This window comes from Mustelus asterias, unplaced genomic scaffold (genome assembly GCF_964213995.1).
Source record: "Mustelus asterias unplaced genomic scaffold, sMusAst1.hap1.1 HAP1_SCAFFOLD_2821, whole genome shotgun sequence".
Lineage (NCBI taxonomy): Eukaryota > Metazoa > Chordata > Chondrichthyes > Carcharhiniformes > Triakidae > Mustelus > Mustelus asterias.
This window is the reverse complement of record NW_027592766.1, coordinates 1-18,180: the sequence shown is the minus strand read 5'-3', so window position 1 is coordinate 18,180 and position 18,180 is coordinate 1. Positions and strand designations below refer to the sequence as shown.

General features: G+C 57.4%; 1 protein-coding gene across 2 annotated transcripts in view; it reads right to left on the bottom strand.

The window, feature by feature from the left end:
• Nucleotides 1–18,095, bottom strand: part of gba1 (glucosylceramidase beta 1) — a 36,809-nt gene extending 18,714 nt beyond the window's left edge. Inside the window, exons 1-6 of one of the 2 annotated variants that reach the window (XR_013497146.1) lie at nt 18,042–18,094; nt 11,183–11,279; nt 7,245–7,436; nt 3,321–3,467; nt 1,701–1,834; nt 383–555 (exon numbers count right to left, since the gene is read on the bottom strand). Coding sequence is in view for 1 of the 2 variants with exons in the window: in XM_078207865.1 (XP_078063991.1) it covers nt 383–555; nt 1,701–1,834; nt 3,321–3,467; nt 7,245–7,436; nt 11,183–11,243 (707 nt within the window). In the remaining variant the exon portion in view is untranslated. Of the gene's footprint in view, nt 1–382; nt 556–1,700; nt 1,835–3,320; nt 3,468–7,244; nt 7,437–11,182; nt 11,280–18,041 lie in introns of both variants that reach the window. The other variant, XM_078207865.1, reaches the window with a different exon arrangement.
• Nucleotides 18,096–18,180: the final 85 nt, after the last annotated feature.

The window sequence follows — 18,180 nt, the reverse complement described above, 5'->3', positions numbered from 1 at the left end:
AAGTAGGGTGGTGGAGGCAGGCACGCTGACATCGTTTAAGACTTACCTGGATAGTCACATGAGCAGCCTGGGAATGGAGGGATACAAACGATTGGTCTAGTTGGACCAAGGAGCGGCACAGGCTTGGAGGGCCGAAGGGCCTGTTTCCTGTGCTGTACTGTTCTTTGTTCTTAAAGAACAGAATCACACAAGGCGGAATGATGGATGCTAATGGGATCACAGTTTACACACTGCTTGTAATTGGGGAGGGGGAGGGGGGGGGGGGGGAGAGAGGTGTATCTCCATCAGGAACTGAAAGACACACAAGCCTGTTTGTCCCTGTGCATCTTCTAGGGAGAGGGTGCTGACCCAATCACACTGTGCATCTCTCACTCTCTCTCACCTGATGAAGTATTTTGCCCATGACTTGTAGTATTGTCCCCCAGGATTTCCTTTCAAAGTCCCCTTCCCAATCATTGAATCACTTGTTTTCATCCAGGGTGGAGCAGTCCACGGGCTGGCGAAAAGGGACAAGGGGCGTTTGGATAGCGCTTTGGCTCTCTGCATTATTGGGATCTAGAAAGAGGGAACAAAAACAAATTAAAATGAGTGAGGATTGAATCCACCGCGCATGGGGCCATTTTAAAGGCACACTCTGGGGTGTTTAAATTTGTAGGCGGCGGGGGGGGCAGAGGGGATAGGGGAAGAGTGGGCAAGATCAAAGGAGGAGGAACGGATTGAGGGAAGGAGGAGCTGGAGGAAGGGGATCGAGGAGGAGGAACAGTAGAGATGGGGCATTGAGGGATGAGGCATGACGGGTGGATGAGCATGAGAGTGTGGAGGAGTGGGAGCAGGGAAGGGCTGCTGACAGCGACAGGTGAGTAACGCACTGTAACGCTACTGTGCCTTCAAGAAATGTATTTTTAATCAGGTTCTCTACAGTTTGTAAGCAGGCCTGTTTTTACTTGTTATTGGCACCGAACTGATGTCCTTTTACTGTGTTTATTTTTCATTTGCACCTCATGCCGTGTCCTGGAGGGTTATGGATTGTTGGGGGAAGAATGGTTGACAGGTCAGGTGGAACAGTTCTTTTTAACACAGGGAAAATCCAAGAGTTACTTTAAGTTTGACTGGACTGCAGGCTGGAAGAAATCTTTCTTGTTTCCCTGGAGTGAAAACTTTGCTGTCAGCCGTTTGTGAGCTAGAAGCTAGGGGCAAGCAGTGCCTCTATCTCTACCGAGAGGTGTGCTGGGAGTTACAGGATGGAGAAGTCAGAATTTCAATTCTCCATCCAAAGGACTGATTCACAGCAGCTGTTGCAAAGCTGCAAAGTCCAGCATCACGTGGGCAGACTCACTTTCTGGGCTAAGCCTGGAGGTGGATGTTTGTGGTGGAACATTATTCTTAGCTGTTAAGGTTTATACAATGTTATCGTCGTGTTTTTTTTTTGTAACTGGTAAAAGCTATTGCTAATTTTCTTATTGTATGTTAACTGTTTTCTTGAACAAACTTTATTTGATAAAAGCTCCCTAGTGGGTCATTTGAATCGTATCTGGAGTAAAACATCTTACCCTGGCCAAATTCAAAACCTACTGACTTCATAAAATGCCTTGGAGTTTCTGCCCTGGGTTTTCACAGCACTGACTGCCACTCCCCACTCCCAAACGTCAACCCTGGTCTCATTTCCCATTTTAATCTCCAAAGGAGATGAAGCCTTGTACCTTCATTTTGCTATCTTCCTCAGTCAAACTGAAGTGTTTCAGATCCAGGTCTCCAGGGTGGTCATCATACGTGTACAGACGTGTTGAGAAATCACAGCTCGCCATAGGCACACGAATAATATTGTACTCAATTCCTGCATTTTGGAAAATTGGAAACATTAAAGATGTCAGTGTTTCCAGACCAGAGCTTTCCTAGAGAGAAACTAGGCCACGATGGGGAAGAATTTCTTCTCTCAGAGGGTGTTGAATCTGTGGGATTCTTTACCACAGAGGGTTGTCGAGGCTGGGTCATTAAGTATGTTCAAGGCTGAGATTTTTAATCAGAAAGGGGATTGAGGGGTTCTGGGGAAAAGGCGGGAAAGTGGAATTGAGAATTATCATATTAGCTCAGTCATGATCTCATTGAATGGTGGAAAACACTGGATGGGCTGAATGGCCTGCTTCTACTCCTACAGCTTATAGAGTCATAGAGGTTTACAGCATGGAAACAGGCCCTTTGGCCCAACTTGTTCATGCCGCCCATTTTTTTTTAAACCACTAAGCTAGTCCCAATTGCCTGCGTTTGGCCCTTATCCCTCTGTACCCATCTTACCCATGTAACCGTCTGAACGCTTTTTAAAAGACAAAATTGTACCCGCCTCTACTACTACCTCTGGCAGCTTGTTCCAGACACTCACCACCCTCTGTGTGAAAACATTGCCCCTCTGGACACTTTTGTATCTCTCCCCTCTCACCTTAAACGTATGCCCTCTAGTTTTAGACTCCCCTACCTTTGGGAAAAGATAATGACTATCTAGCTGATCTGTGCCCCTCATTATTTTATAGACCTCTATAAGATCACCCCTCAGCCTCCTACGCTCCAGAGAAAAAAGTCCCAGTCTATCCAGCCTCTCCTTATAACTCAATCCATCAAGTCCCAGTAGCATCCTCGTAAATCTTTTCTGCACTCTTTCTAGTTTAATAATATCCTTTCTATAATAGGGTGACCAGAACTGTACACAGTATTCCAAGTGTGGCTTTACCAATGTCTTGTACAACTTCAACAAGGCGTTCCAACTCCTATATTCAATGTTCTGACCAATGAAACCAAGCATGCCGAACGCCTTCTTCACCACTCTGCCCACTGTGACTCCACATTCAAGGAGCTATGAACATGTACCCTCGAGATCTCTTTGTTCTGTAACTCTCCCCAACGCCCTACCATTAACTGAGTAAGTCCTGCCCTGGTTCAATCTACCAAAATGCATCACCTCGTATTTGTCTAAATTAAACTCCATCTGCCATTCGTCAGCCCACTGGCCCAATTGATCAAGATCCCGTTGCAATTGGAGATAACTTTCTTCACTGTCCACTGTGCCACCAATCTTGGTGTCATCTGCAAGCTTACTAACCATGCCCCCTATATTCTCATCCAAATCATTAATATAAATGACAAATAACAGTGGGCCCAGCACTGATCCCCGAGGCACACCGCTGGTCACAGGCCTCCAGTTTGAAAAATGGTCTTATTACCATAGGGAACATGAGGTTTGAACACTGAGTATGTAATCGTACAATTGAATGGTTATGATATTGGTTGCACTGCAGCATGCTAAAGTTTTAATTCTGTTTCAAACAAACCTTCTTCAGAGAAGTAAGATCGGAGGAGATTTTCCTGGGCTCCAGCCGATAGGGACTGAATGTTAATGGCCGCGGCATCAGTTACTGCACCACCAAATCCTTTGATCCGCTGGTAAGTCTTCTTCACATCAAACAGCAGTTGCAAACCTAGGAAAACCGGCGATCGTTAGAGGGACAGAAAATATGGAGATGGATTTCAAGTAAACCTCAGCAGTTTGAAACTTTTTGCCATTGTTTCATAAAAACACAGTAAATAGCGGCTGTAGGTTATTCAGTCCTTCCAGTCTGCTCCGCCATTCAATCTGATCATGGCTGATCCACAATCTCAACAGCTCTCCCCATACCACCTTTAAAGTCTATAAATCATTCAATTTCCTTCTCCAATATATTCAGTGACTTGGCGTCCACATCCTTCTGTGGTAGAGAATTACACAGATTCACCACCCTCTGAGTGAAGAGGTCTCTCCTCATCTCAGTCCTGAGACCGTGTCCCCTTGTTCTAGAACCCCCCCCCTCCCAGTCAAAAGAAACAACATCCCTGCATCCAGTCTGTCCAGCCCCGTCAGAATTTTATACCTTTCAATTAGATCCCTTCTCAGTCTTCTAAGTTCCAGTGAATACAGGCCCAGTTGACCCAATCGCTCCTCAAGCAACAATCCAGCCATCTCAGGAATCAGTCTAGTGAACCTTTGCCGCAGTCCATCGATGGCAAGTGTATCCCTTTTTAGATCAGGGGACCAAAACTGCACACAGTACTCCAGGTGTGGTCTCACCAAGGCCCTGTGCAGCTGCAGTAAGACATCCGTGCTCCTGTACGCAAGTGATCTTGCAATAAAGGGCAACATACTATTTGCCTTCCCAACTGTTTGCTGGACCTGCCTGCTTGCCTTCAGTGACTGGTGTACAAGGACAGAAACTTTGAGCAGAGACTGATAGCCAAGTTCCGCACACAAGGACAGCCTCAACCGGGATCTTGGGTTCATGTCACACTATCTATAACCTCCACGACTTGCCTGGGCTTGCAAAATCTCACTAACTGTCCTGGCTGGAGACAATACACATCTCTTTAACCTGTGCTTGGCCCTCTCTCCACTCACATTGTCTGTACCTTTAAGACTTGATTACCTGTAAAGACTCGCATTCCAACCATTATTCTGTAAATTGAGTTTGTGTCTTTATATGCCCTGTTTGTGAACAGAATTCCCACTCACCTGACGAAGGAGCAGCGCTCCGAAAGCTAGTGGCTTGTGCTACCAAATAAACCTGTTGGACTTTAATCTGGTGTTGTGAAACTTCTTACTGTGTACAAGGACACTCCAGTCCCTTTGCACATTAAAATTTCCCAATCGATCACCATTTATATAACATTCTGCCATTCTGTTTCTCCATCCAAAGTGGATAACGTCACATCCACCGTGTATTTCCCCACTCACTCAACTTGTCCAAATCATCCCGAAGCCTCTTAACATCCTTCTCACCACTCACATTCCCACCAAGTTTCTTGTCCCAGCAAGCTTGTAAGTATTATTTTTAGTTCCCTCATTCAAATCATGATGTATTTTGTGAACAGCTGGGGCACAAACACTGATCACTTTGGGACCCCACTAGTCACTGCCTGCCACTTCAAAAAAAAAAACCCATTTATTCCTACTCACTGTTCCCTGTCTGCTAACTGCAATGACTTTGACGAGGTCTATGAAGTGGTTCTGTTAGAATACAAGCTCCCTGATTCAGGCAGTTAATGCTGTCCAGTCTGGGAGCCCTGCGGAGGTATACAATGCTCTACTATTAATACCATCCACCATCTTCCAACGGTCACTCTCTCCAGCACCGACGCGCTGTGGCTACAGCGTTACCATCTCCTGCAACTATTCACCAAAGCTTCTTTGACAACACTTTGACAACTCGTAAACTCTGCCACCTGGAAGAAGAACAGCAGATGCACCACCCACAAGTTGCCCACCAAGCCACACACCATCCTGACTTGGAAATAAGTCAACCAAAATCTTGTAACTGCCTCCCGAGCAGCACTGTGGGTGTACCTACAGCAGTTCAAGAAGGCAGCTCACCACCACCTTCTCGAGGACAATGAGGGATAGGCGATAAATGCCAGCCGAGCGGGCAATGCCCATATCCTGTGAGAGGATAAAAAAACCCAATACTCAATGTCAAACCAGCGCTGACAAATCAGTAAGTAACAGGGTTTAAAGGTGTGCGTTGGTGAGGTAGAACTCAATATCCACAGATAACATCAAGCTTCACATGAGGAGGAGAATTGAGGGGGGAGATTCCAGAGAGAACACTGCAGGTTAAATTGGACAGGAACGTGGAATCAAGTGAAGGCAACAAGTTTCACATCATTCTTTCCATGCATTAGACTATCTCTCTGCTTTTCACATACGATTTAGGAGCAGGTTTTGCAGAAGATACGGAGGCATGGGATTGAGGGTGATTTAGTGGTTTGGATCAGGAATTGGCTAGCGGTAAGAAGACAGAGGGTGGTGGTTGATGGGAAATGTTCATCCTGGAGTTCAGTTACTAGTGGTGTACCGCAAGGATCTGTTTTGGGGCCACTGCTGTTTGTCATTTTTATTAATGACCTGGATGAGGGCGTAGAAGGCAGGGTTAGTAAATTTGCGGATGACACTAAAGTCGGTGGAGTTGTGGACAGTGCGGAAGGTTGTTGCAGGTTACAGAGGGACATAGATAAGCTGCAGAGCTGGGCTGAGAGGTGGCAAATGGAGTTCAATGCGGAAAAGTGTGAGGTGATTCACTTTGGAAGGAGTAACAGGATTACAGAGTACTGGGCTAATGGTAAGATACTTGGTAGTGTGGATGAACAGAGAGATCTTGGTGTCCACGTGCATAGATCCCTGAAAGTTGGCACCCAGGTTGATAGGGTTGTTAAGACGGCGTACGGAGTGTTAGCTTTTATTGGTAGAGGGATTGAGTTTCGGAGCCAGGAGGTCATGTTGCAGCTGTACAAAACTCTGGTGCGGCCGCACTTGGAGTATTGTGTCCAGTTCTGGTCACTGCATTATAGGAAGGATGTGAAAGCATTGGAAAGGGTGCAGAGGAGATTTACTCGGTTGTTGCCTGGTATGGTGGGAAGGTCTTATGAGGAAAGGCTGAGGGACTTGAGGTTGTTTTCGTTAGAGAGAAGAAGGTTAAGAGGTGACTTAATAGAGGCATACAAGATGATCAGAGGATTAGATAGGGTGGATAGTGAGAGCCTTTTTCCTCGGTTGGTGATAGCTAGCATGAGGGGACATAGCTTTAAATTGAGGGGTGATAGATACAGGACAGGTAGGTTCTTCACTCAGAGAGTAGTAAGGGCGTGGAATGCCCTGTCTGCAGCAGTAGTGGACTCGCCAACATTAAGGGCATTTAAATGGTCATTGGATAAACATATGGATGATATTGGAATAGTGTAGATTAGAGGGGCTTTAGATTGGTTTCATTGGTCGGCGCAACATCGAGGGCCGAAGGGCCTGTACTGCGCTGTAATGTTCTATGTTCGATGTAGGTGGAGGCCACTCAGCCCCTTGAGCCTGCTCTGTCCTTCACAAGTGATTGCCTGCCTTTCCCATGTTACAGCGATGGAAGTTTCTCTCTGCTGGATAGCGTACGAGCGACATCGGGAGAGAATAATGTGGTTGACCTTGTTAAAGGCCGCAGAGCTTTGGTGCACAGTGGCCACTCGTGCGTTGGTTTTGAGAACTGAATAAAGAGGCATTCAAATATGCTTTACTTCAGCTAATTATTGCTTTAGATTGTGAAGCTTTAACCGAAGCTTAGTGAATATTACTGCAGCGTTTCAAGATGGCAGCTCATCACCACGTTCTCAATGATGATTAAGGATGGGCAACGAATGTCAGCAAACGCGGGAAAGAAGTTTTTTAAAAGCGGCAACTGCAAAATTACCTTTTTGTTTGCTTCTTGTCAGGATTTTTCCTGTTCTGTTCTCAAGCCTTTTGCCAGCCTTGTTGGTTTCGTACAGAAGGAAATGGCCTCTCTTTGGTAACACCAATGGGTCCATTGTATCGCAATATGTCGCATTGCACACACAAACCACTGACGTTCCTCCAAAGCTCTGGGCATCACATGGTTTACCAGCTAAAAACGCAAGAGAAACACAGACTATTACAACAGCTTTTAACCCCAGCTTTACTCTCCTGAAGGTACTAACTCCGAGTGTGGTATAGTTCCAGAGAGCTCTTGTCCTCAGCTTCGTGACTCTCAGCCATTTTTCAACAGGTTTTACCGTTGTGAATGACAATAGGCAGACGGCATAACATTTACTCGAGTTTCGAGTACAGGAGCAGGGATCATAGAAACCCTACAGTGCAGGAAGAGGCCATTCGGCCCATCGAGTCTGCACCGACCACAATCCCACCCAGAACCTACCCCCATATTCCTACATATTTACCCATTAATCCCTCTAACCTACGCATCTCAGGACACTAAGGGCAATTTTTAGCATGGCCAATCAACCTAACCCGCACATCTTTGGACTGTGGGAGGAAACCGGAGCACCCGGAGGAAACCCACGCAGACACGAGGAGAATGTGCAAACTCCACACAGACAATGACCCAAGCCGGGAATCGAACCCAGGTCCCTGGAGCTGTGAAGCAGCAGTGCTAACCACTGTGCTACCGTACCGTGTTGCTGCAATTATACAGGGCCTTGGTGAGGCCACACCGAGAGTATTGTGTACAGTTTTGGTCTCCTTCTCTGAGGAAGGATGTTCTTGCTCTCAAGGCAGCGCAGCGAAGGTTTACCAGGCTGATTCCGGGGATGGCGGGACTGATGTAGGAGGAAAGATTGACTAGGTTAGGATTGTTTTCACTGGAGTTCAGACGAATGAGGGTGGAATCTCATAGAGACTTATAAAAGTCTAACAGGACTAGACAGGGTAGATGCAGGGAGGATGTTCCCGATGGTGGGGGGAGTCCAGAACCAGGGGTCACAGTCTGAGGATTCAGGGTAGACCATTTAGGACGGAGATGAGGAGACATTTCTTCACCCAGAGAGTGATGAGTCTGTGGAATTCATTACCACAGGAAGTAGCTGTTGCCAAAACATTGAATGTATTCAGGAGGCGGCTGGATGTAGCACTTGGGGCGAACGGGGTCAAAGGTTATGGGGAGAAAGCAGGATGAGGCTATTGAGTTGGATGATCGGCCATGATGGTGATGAATGGGGGAGCAGGCTCGAAGGGCCAAATGGCCTCCTCCTCCTCCTATGTTTACTCCATTTGGGAACCTCACCCCGAGAAGCCCTGGGATGACTTATGGAAAAATATCAGTGGTGCAATAAGGGAGGGTTCTTGAGATTGGGGCAGAGTAGAAAAAGCTGTACTTGCGAACAAACATGGTACATGCCTTGAGAATGTTCGATAGGCATTGTATAATAAAATCAGTATGTAATAATGCAGCATATTGCCTGCACAATTCTGATTGAGAACTTTGCTATTGTTAGGGCAACTTTATATCCCGTTGCATATCAAACCCCCATTCTGTGACTTCTGAGTTGCTAATCACAATCTAGAATTTTGCTAGAAGTTTTATGAAACCCCTATTAAACAAAAGAACTAAATTTAGTTTACGCTCAGTTATATTTGAAATCATCTCATAGATCAAACTTGAAAATGTTTCTCAACATCTTAGGGTGGCGCGGTGGCTCAGTGACTAGCACTGCTGCCTCACAGCGCAGGGGACCCAGGTTCAATTCCAGCCTTGGGTGACTGTGCAAACTCCACTCTTTGTCTGCGTGGGGGTTCCTCCGGGTGCTCCAGTATGTTTCCTACCACAGTGCCCATCAGGGGACTTGAGCTACAGTCAACGGCCAGAATGATAGAGGGAGCTCTCAATCAGGAGCACCAAATTCCTGGTGGGAAGCAGTCACAAGGGGACTCGAGCTGCTGTCAATGGCAAGAGTAGGGGGAGCCTTGCTGGCATAGTCTGTGAGGGAGCGGCGGCTGGCACAAAGAGCGCGGAATGAGGGTACTCTGGATGCGAGCGGCTATTGAAATGCGAGTGGCTGGAGAAGTTCTCGCCGGCGGGAAGGCGGGCCAATTTGGAGCAATGGCATTGTTCAGTGAAGAAATAGAGAGCTGAATATTATAAAGTAACATTTCTTTATTAGTCACAAGTTCACACTGCAATGAAGTTACTGTGAAAATCCCCTAGTCGCCACACTCTGGCTCCTGTTCGGGTACAGAGGGAGAAGTTAGCACGGCCAATGCACCCTAACCAGCTCGTCTTTTGGACTGTGGGAGGAAACCGGAGGAAACCCACACAGACACGGGGAGAACGTGCACAGACAGTGACCCAAGCCGGGAATCGAACCCAGGTCCCTGGAGCTGTGAGGCAGCAGTGCTGACCACTGTGCCACCGTGCCACCCGATATACCGAGCGTTTCCAATCATATTTAGAAGTTAATAAAGTGGATGACGACTTGATGGCAGCAGTCTCCCGAAGCACGATAGGAAGTAAGATGTTCGCTACATTAAGAAGTCTCGTGCAGCCAGAAAAGCCCGTGAGGACGCCCCTTGAGGAATTGTGTGAGAACCATTTTGCACCCAAACCACTAATGATAGCAGAACGTTTCTGGTTTATAAAAGTCAGCTAGAAGGAGGGTCCATCACTCAATCTGTAACCGCTTTAAAACAATTAGCGGAGCACTGCAAAGCTGGTGGATTTCCCCAATCTATAGGCAGATTAAAGTCATCCACAATTACTGATGTTCCTTTATCACACGTATCTCTGTCTAATGCCATCCCCAACATTACCACGACAGTTTGGTGGTCTGTATACCACCCCATAAATGTTTTTTTGCCCCTTTGTATTTCTTAACTCAGCCAAGATTCCACACTGTCCGCGCCAAAATCTTTCCTTAATATTGTATCAATATCTTCTTTAAACAACAATGCAACTCTGCCACAGATTGTGTCTGGGGACATTCAACCAGCCAAATGGCCTCATTCTGCACTGCAGGAATTCTACAGATCCTAAAACACAAACACTGGGTGCAAGATTACCAAGAGCCCAAGAGTCCATAATTCCCAATAATGTCCAAACTCTTGGATAGGGAGCCCCCCACTGACTCCTGGTCTCACCAGGGCATGTCCAAGATGCAGAATGGAATGCAAGGGACACATGAGGAAATGAGGGTGAGGTTGTGAAAGTGTGCAGGAGTCGCAGTACAGTAAATCATAGAATCCTGACACAAGTGCAGGAGGAGGCCATTCGGCCCATCGAGCCTGCACTGACCACAATCACACCCAGGCCCTATCCCTTTAACCCCACGTATTTACCCTGCTAGTTCCCCCGACACTATGGTCAATTTAGCACGGCCAATCAACCTAACCTGCACGTCTTTCAGACTGTGGGAGGAAACCGGAGCACCCGGAGGAAACCCACGCAGACACGGGGAGAACGTGCAGACTCCACACAGACAATGACCCAAGCCGGGAATCAAACCTGGGTCCCTGGTGCTGTGAGGCAGCAGCGCTAACCACTGTGCCAACAAGCCACCCAAAAATCTCTCTGCATAGAGCAGAATGGGACGGTGGGTATTGCTGAGAATCAGTGCCCATTGTGGAGGGCCTGCTGGTGAGAAACGTCTGATTCGGCAGCATCAGTTGCGATGGATTCAATCCCCATGCCTCACCCTCCCCAACACGGGTAACCTTTATTCCCTCCATCACTTTGCAACATGGGGCAAGATTTCCACCAAAATGCAAAGCGATTTACATCAATCTTTCAGACCTTCAGTCAGGGTGCCAACCAACACTCAGGATCCACAGCAAGTCTTGGAAATGTCGGTGTCTGCTCCACTTATACTAAACATTCTTTACCTGAGACTTGAAGGACTGTCCAGAGAGGGAGAAAACAGACAGAGATCCAGAAACTTGACATCCTAAAGAAGGAAACTGCCTCCAGCACCAGAATGTCCTGAGGTAACACAAAATGACAGGGCAAAAATCAATAAAGACAAAAGTTCAACCCCGAAGCTTCCAGATGCAACAAATTGCCTGAAGTAACTTTGGACCATGTAAACTTTATTTCCATTCATTTCCGTGCAAGCTTTGATTCAATGTAAGTGTTGCTCAAGTCAGAAGGTCACGGATTAACCTGTCAATAGGGGCCAGTGCTGAGGGAGCGCCGCACTGTGGGAAGGTCAGTGCTGAGGGAGCGCCGCACTGTGGGAGGGTCAGTGCTGAGGGAGCGCCGCACTGTGGGAGGGTCAGTGCTGAGGGAGCGCCGCACTGTGGGAGGGTCAGTGCTGAGGGAGCGGCGCACTGTGGGAGGGTCAGTGCTGAGGGAGCGCCGCACTGTGGGAGGGTCACTGCTGAGGGAGCGCCGCACTGTGGGAGGGTCAGTACTGAGGGAGCGCCGCACTGTGGGAGGGTCAGTGCTGAGGGAGCGCCGCACTGTGGAGGGTCAGTGCTGAGGGAGCGCCGCACTGTGGGAGGGTCAGTGCTGAGGGAGCGCCGCACTGTGGGAGGGTCAGTGCTGAGGGAGCGCCGCACTGTGGGAGGGTCAGTGCTGAGGGAGCGCCGCACTGTGGGAGGGACAGTGCTGAGGGAGCGCCGCACTGTGGGAGGGTCAGTGCTGAGGGAGCGCCGCACTGTGGGAGGGTCAGTGCTGAGGGAGCGCCGCACTGTGGGAGGGTCAGTGCTGAGGGAGCGCCGCACTGTGGGAGGGTCAGTGCTGAGGGAGCGCCGCACTGTGGGAGGGTCAGTGCTGAGGGAGCGCCGCACTGTGGGAGGGTCAGTGCTGAGGGAGCGCCGCACTGTGGGAGGGTCAGTGCTGAGGGAGCGCCGCACCGACCCTCCCCCGGGCACTGAGTGACCCTCCCCCGGGCACTGAGTGACCCTCCCCGGGCACTGAGTGACCCTCCCCCAGGCACCGAGTGACCCTCCCCCGGGCACTGACCCTCCCCCGGGCACCGACCCTCCCCCGGGCACCGACCCTCCCCGGGCACCGACCCTCCCCCGGGCACCGACCCTCCCCCGGGCACTGACCCTCCCCCGGGCACTGACCCTCCCCCCGGGCACCGACCCTCCCCCGGGCACCGACCCTCCCCCGGGCACCGACCCTCCCCGGGCACTGACCCTCCCCCGGGCACTGACCCTCCCCCGGGCACCGACCCTCCCCGGGCACTGACCCTCCCCCTGCACCGACCCTCCCCCGGGCACTGAGTGACCCTCCCCCAGGCACAGACCCTCCCCGGGCACAGACCCTCCCCGGGCACTGACCCTCCCCCGGGCACTGACCCTCCCCCGGGCACCGACCCTCCCCGGGCACCGACCCTCCCTGGGCACCGACCCTCCCCCGGGCACTGGCCCTCCCCCGGGCACTGAGTGACCCTCCCCCGGGCACTGACCCTCCCCGGGCACTGAGTGACCCTGCCCCGGGCACTGAGTGACCCTCCCCCGGGCACTGAGTGACCCTCCCCCGGGCACTGACCCTCCCCCGGGCACTGACCCTCCCCCGGGCACTGACCCTCCCCCGGGCACTGACCCTCCCCCGGGCACTGACCCTCCCCCGGGCACTGACCCTCCCCCGGGCACTGACCCTCCCCCGGGCACTGACCCTCCCCCGGGCACTGACCCTCCCCCGGGCACCGAACCTCCCCGGGCACTGAGTGACCCTCCCCCCGGGCGCTGACCCTCTCCCGGGCACTGACCCTCCCCCGGGCACCGAACCTCCCCGGGCACTGAGTGACCCTCCCCCCGGGCACTGACCCTCCCCGGGCACTGACCCTCCCCCGGGCACTGACCCTCCCCCCGGGCACTGACCCTCCGCCGGGCACCGACCCTCCCCGGGCACTGACCCTCCCCCGGCCACTGAGTGACCCTCCCCCGGGCACTGACCCTCCCCGGGCACTGAGTGACCCTCCCCCTGGGCACTGACCCTCCTCCGGGCACAGACCCTCCCCGGGCACTGACCCTCCCCCCGGCACTGACCCTCCCCCGGGCACAGACCCTCCCCCGGGCACCGACCCTCCCTGGGCACTGACCCTCCCCCGGGCACTGACACTCCCCGGGCACTGACCCTCCCCGGGCACTGAGTGACCCTCCCCCGGGCACTGACCCTCCCCCCGGGCACCGACCCTCCCCCCTGGCACCGACCCTCCCCCGGGCACCGACCCTCCCCCGGGCACCGAGTGACCCACCCCCGGGCACCGACCCTCCCCCGGGCACCGAGTGACCCACCCCCGGGCACCGACCCTCCCCCGGGCACCGAGTGACCATCCCCCTGGCACCGACCCTCCCCGGGCACTGACCCTCCCCCGGGCACTGAGTGACCCTCCCCAGGCACTGAGTGACCCTCCCCCGGGCACTGACCCTCCCCCGGGCACTGACCCTCCCCCGGGCATTGACCCTCCCCCGGCACTGACCCTCCCCCCGGGCACCGAGTGACCCTCCCCGGGCACCGACCCTCCCCCGGGCACCGACCCTCCCCCGGGCACCGACCCTCCCCCGGGCACTGACCCTCCCCCGGGCACCGACCCTCCCCCGGGCACTGACCCTCCCCCGGGCACTGACCCTCCCCCCGGGCACCGAGTGACCCTCCCCCGGGCACTCACCCTCCCCCCGGGCACAGACCCTCCCCCGGGCACCGACCCTCCCCCGGGCACCGACCCTCCCCCGGGCACCGACCCTCCCCCGGGCACCGACCCTCCCCCGGGCACTGACCCTCCCCTGGGCACCGAGTGACCCTCCCCGGGCACTGACCCCCTCCCCGGGCACTGACCCTCCCCCCGGGCACTGACCCTCCCCCCGGGCACTGACCCTCCCCCCGGGCACTGACCCTCCCCCGGGCACCGACCCTCCCCCGGGCACCGACCCTCCCCCGGGCACCGACCCTCCCCCGGGCACCGACCCTCCCCCGGGCACTGACCCTCCCCCGGGCACTGAGTGACCCTCCCCCGGGCACTGAGTGACTCTCCCCTGGGCACTGACCCTCCCCGGGCACTGAGTGACCCTCCCCCGGGCACCGACCCTCTCCGGGCACTGAGTGACCTCCCCCGGGCACTGACCCTCCCCCGGGCACTGAGTGACCCTCCCCCGGGCACTGACCCTCCCCCCGGGCAGTGAGTGACCCTCCCCGGGCACCGACCCTCCCCCCGGGCACCGACCCTCACCCCGGGCACTGAGTGACCCTCCCCCCGGGCACTGAGTGACCCTCCCCCCGGGCACTGAGTGACCCTTCCCCCGGGCACCGACCCTCCCCCCGGGCAGTGAGTGACCCTCCCCGGGCAGTGACCCTCCCCTGGGCACCGACCCTCCCCCCGGGCACTGAGTGACCCTCCCCGGGCACTGACCTTCCCGCCGGGCAGTGAGTGACCCTCCCCGGCCACCGACCCTCCCCGGGCACTGACCCTCCCCCCGGGCACTGACCCTCCCCGGGCAGTGAGTGACCCTCCCCCGGGCACTGACCCTCCCCCCGGGCACTGAGTGACCCTCCCCCCGGGCACTGAGTGACCCTCCCCCGGGCACTGACCCTCCCCGGGCACTGAGTGACCCTCCCCCCGGGCACTGAGTGACCCTCCCCGGGCACTGAGTGACCCTCCCCCCGGGCACTGACCCTCCCCGGGCACTGAGTGACCCTCCCCCCGGGGCACTGACCCACCCCCCGGGCAGTGAGTGACCCTCCCCGGGCACTGACCCTCCCCCCGGGCACTGAGTGACCCTCCCCGGGCACTGACCCTCCCCCCGGGCACTGACCCTCCCCCCGGGCACTGACCCTCCCCCCGGGCACTGACCCTCCCCCCGGGCACTGAGTGACCCTCCCCCCGGGCACTGAGTGACCCTCCCCCCGGGCACTGAGTGACCCTCCCCCCGGGCACTGAGTGACCCTCCCCCCGGGCACTGAGTGACCCTCCCCCCGGGCACTGAGTGACCCTCCCCCCGGGCACTGACCCTCCCCGGGCACTGAGTGACCCTCCCCCGGGCACTGACCCTCCCCGGGCACTGAGTGACCCTCCCCCCGGGCACTGACCCTCCCCCCGGGCACTGACCCTCCCCCCGGGCACTGAGTGACCCTCCCCCCGGGCACTGACCCTCCCCCCGGGCAGTGAGTGACCCTCCCCGGGCACTGACCCTCCCCCCGGGCACTGAGTGACCCTCCCCGGGCACTGACCCTCGCCCCGGGCACTGACCCTCCCCCCGGGCACTGACCCTCCCCCCGGGCACTGACCCTCCCCCCGGGCACTGAGTGACCCTCCCCCCGGGCACTGAGTGACCCTCCCCCCAGGCACTGAGTGACCCTCCCCCCGGGCACTGAGTGACCCTCCCCCCGGGCACTGAGTGACCCTCCCCCCGGGCACTGAGTGACCCTCCCCTCGGGCACTGACCCTCCCCGGGCACTGAGTGACCCTCCCCCGGGCACTGACCCTCCCCGGGCACTGAGTGACCCTCCCCCCGGGCACTGACCCTCCCCCCGGGCACTGAGTGACCCTCCCCCCGGGCACTGACCCTCCCCCGGGCACAGACCCTCCCCCCGGGCACTGAGTGACCCTCCCCCCGGGCACTGACCCTCCCCCCGGGCACTGAGTGACCCTCCCCCGGGCACTGACCCTCCCCCGGGCACTGAGTGACCCTCCCCCGGGCACTGAGTGACCCTCCCCCTGGGCACAGACCCTCCCCGGGCACTGAGTGACCCTCCCCCGGGCACTGACCCTCCCCGGGCACTGAGTGACCCTCCCCCCGGGCACTGACCCTCCCCCCGGGCACTGAGTGACCCTCCCCCCGGGCACTGACCCTCCCCCGGGCACAGACCCTCCCCCCGGGCACTGAGTGACCCTCCCCCCGGGCACTGACCCTCCCCCCGGGCACTGAGTGACCCTCCCCTGGGCACTGACCCTCCCCCGGGCACTGAGTGACCCTCCCCCGGGCACTGAGTGACCCTCCCCCCGGGCACAGACCCTCCCCCCGGGCACTGAGTGACCCTCCCCCCGGGCACAGACCCTCCCCCCGGGCACTGACCCTCCCCCGGGCACAGACCCTCACCCCGGGCACTGACCCTCCCCCCAGGCACAGACCCTCCCCCCGGGCACTGACCCTCCCCCCGGGCACAGACCCTCCCCCCGGGCACTGACCCTCCCCCTGGGCACAGACCCTCCCCCCGGGCACTGAGTGACCCTCCCCCCGGGCACTGACCCTCCCCCCGGGCACTGAGTGACCCTCCCCCCGGGCACAGACCCTCCCCCCGGGCACTGAGTGACCCTCCCCCCGGGCACAGACCCTCCCCCGGGCACTGAGTGACCCTCCCCCCGGGCACTGAGTGACCCTCCCCCCGGGCACTGACCCTCCCCCCGGGCACTGACCCTCCCCCGGGCACTGACCCTCCCCCGGGCACTGAGTGACCCTCCCCCCGGGCACAGACCCTCCCCCCGGGCACAGACCCTCACCCCGGGCACTGACCCTCCCCCCGGGCACAGACCCTCCCCCCGGGCACTGAGTGACCCTCCCCCGGGCACTGACCCTCCCCCGGGCACTGACCCTCCCCCCGGGCACTGAGTGACCCTCCCCCCGGGCACTGAGTGACCCTCCCCCCGGGCACTGACCCTCCCCCGGGCACTGACCCTCCCCCGGGCACTGAGTGACCCTCCCCCCGGGCACAGACCCTCCCCCCGGGCACAGACCCTCCCCCCGGGCACTGACCCTCCCCCGGGCACTGACCCTCCCCCGGGCACTGAGTGACCCTCCCCCCGGGCACAGACCCTCCCCCCGGGCACAGACCCTCCCCCCGGGCACTGACCCTCCCCCCGGGCACAGACCCTCCCCCCGGGCACAGACCCTCCCCCCGGGCACTGACCCTCCCCCCGGGCACTGACCCTCCCCCCGGGCACAGACCCTCCCCCCGGGCACAGACCCTCCCCCCGGGCACTGAGTGACCCTCCCCCCGGGCACAGACCCTCCCCCCGGGCACTGAGTGACCCTCCCCCCGGGCACTGACCCTCCCCCCGGGCACTGAGTGACCCTCCCCCCGGGCACAGACCCTCCCCCCGGGCACTGAGTGACCCTCCCCCCGGGCACTGACCCTCCCCCCGGGCACTGAGTGACCCTCCCCCCGGGCACAGACCCTCCCCCCGGGCACTGAGTGACCCTCCCCCCGGGCACAGACCCTCCCCCCGGGCACTGAGTGACCCTCCCCCCGGGCACTGAGTGACCCTCCCCCCGGGCACTGACCCTCCCCCCGGGCACTGAGTGACCCTCCCCCCGGGCACTGACCCTCCCCCCGGGCACAGACCCTCCCCCCGGGCTCTGAGTGACCCTCCCCCCGGGCACTGACCCTCCCCCCGGGCACTGAGTGACCCTCCCCCGGGCACTGACCCTCCCCCCGGGCACAGACCCTCCCCCCGGGCACTGACCCTCCCCCCGGGCACAGACCCTCCCCCCGGGCACTGAGTGACCCTCCCCCCGGGCACTGACCCTCCCCCCGGGCACAGACCCTCCCCCCGGGCACTGAGTGACCCTCCCCCCGGGCACTGACCCTCCCCCCGGGCACTGAGTGACCCTCCCCCCGGGCACTGACCCTCCCCCGGGCACAGACCCTCCCCCCGGGCACTGAGTGACCCTCCCCCCGGGCACTGACCCTCCCCCCGGGCACAGACCCTCCCCCCGGGCACTGACCCTCCCCCCGGGCACAGACCCTCCCCCCGGGCACTGAGTGACCCTCAGACGCGGTGAAAATTTAATTTACTTTTGCTGATATTCACAACGCGGCCGAATGGCGAAACCCGGAACGTCACCGCCCAGGCCCCACGTGACCAGGATTGATTGACAGGAGCCGGGTACCGCCCCCGGGTGACGTACTTTGATTGACAGGAGCCTGTACCGCC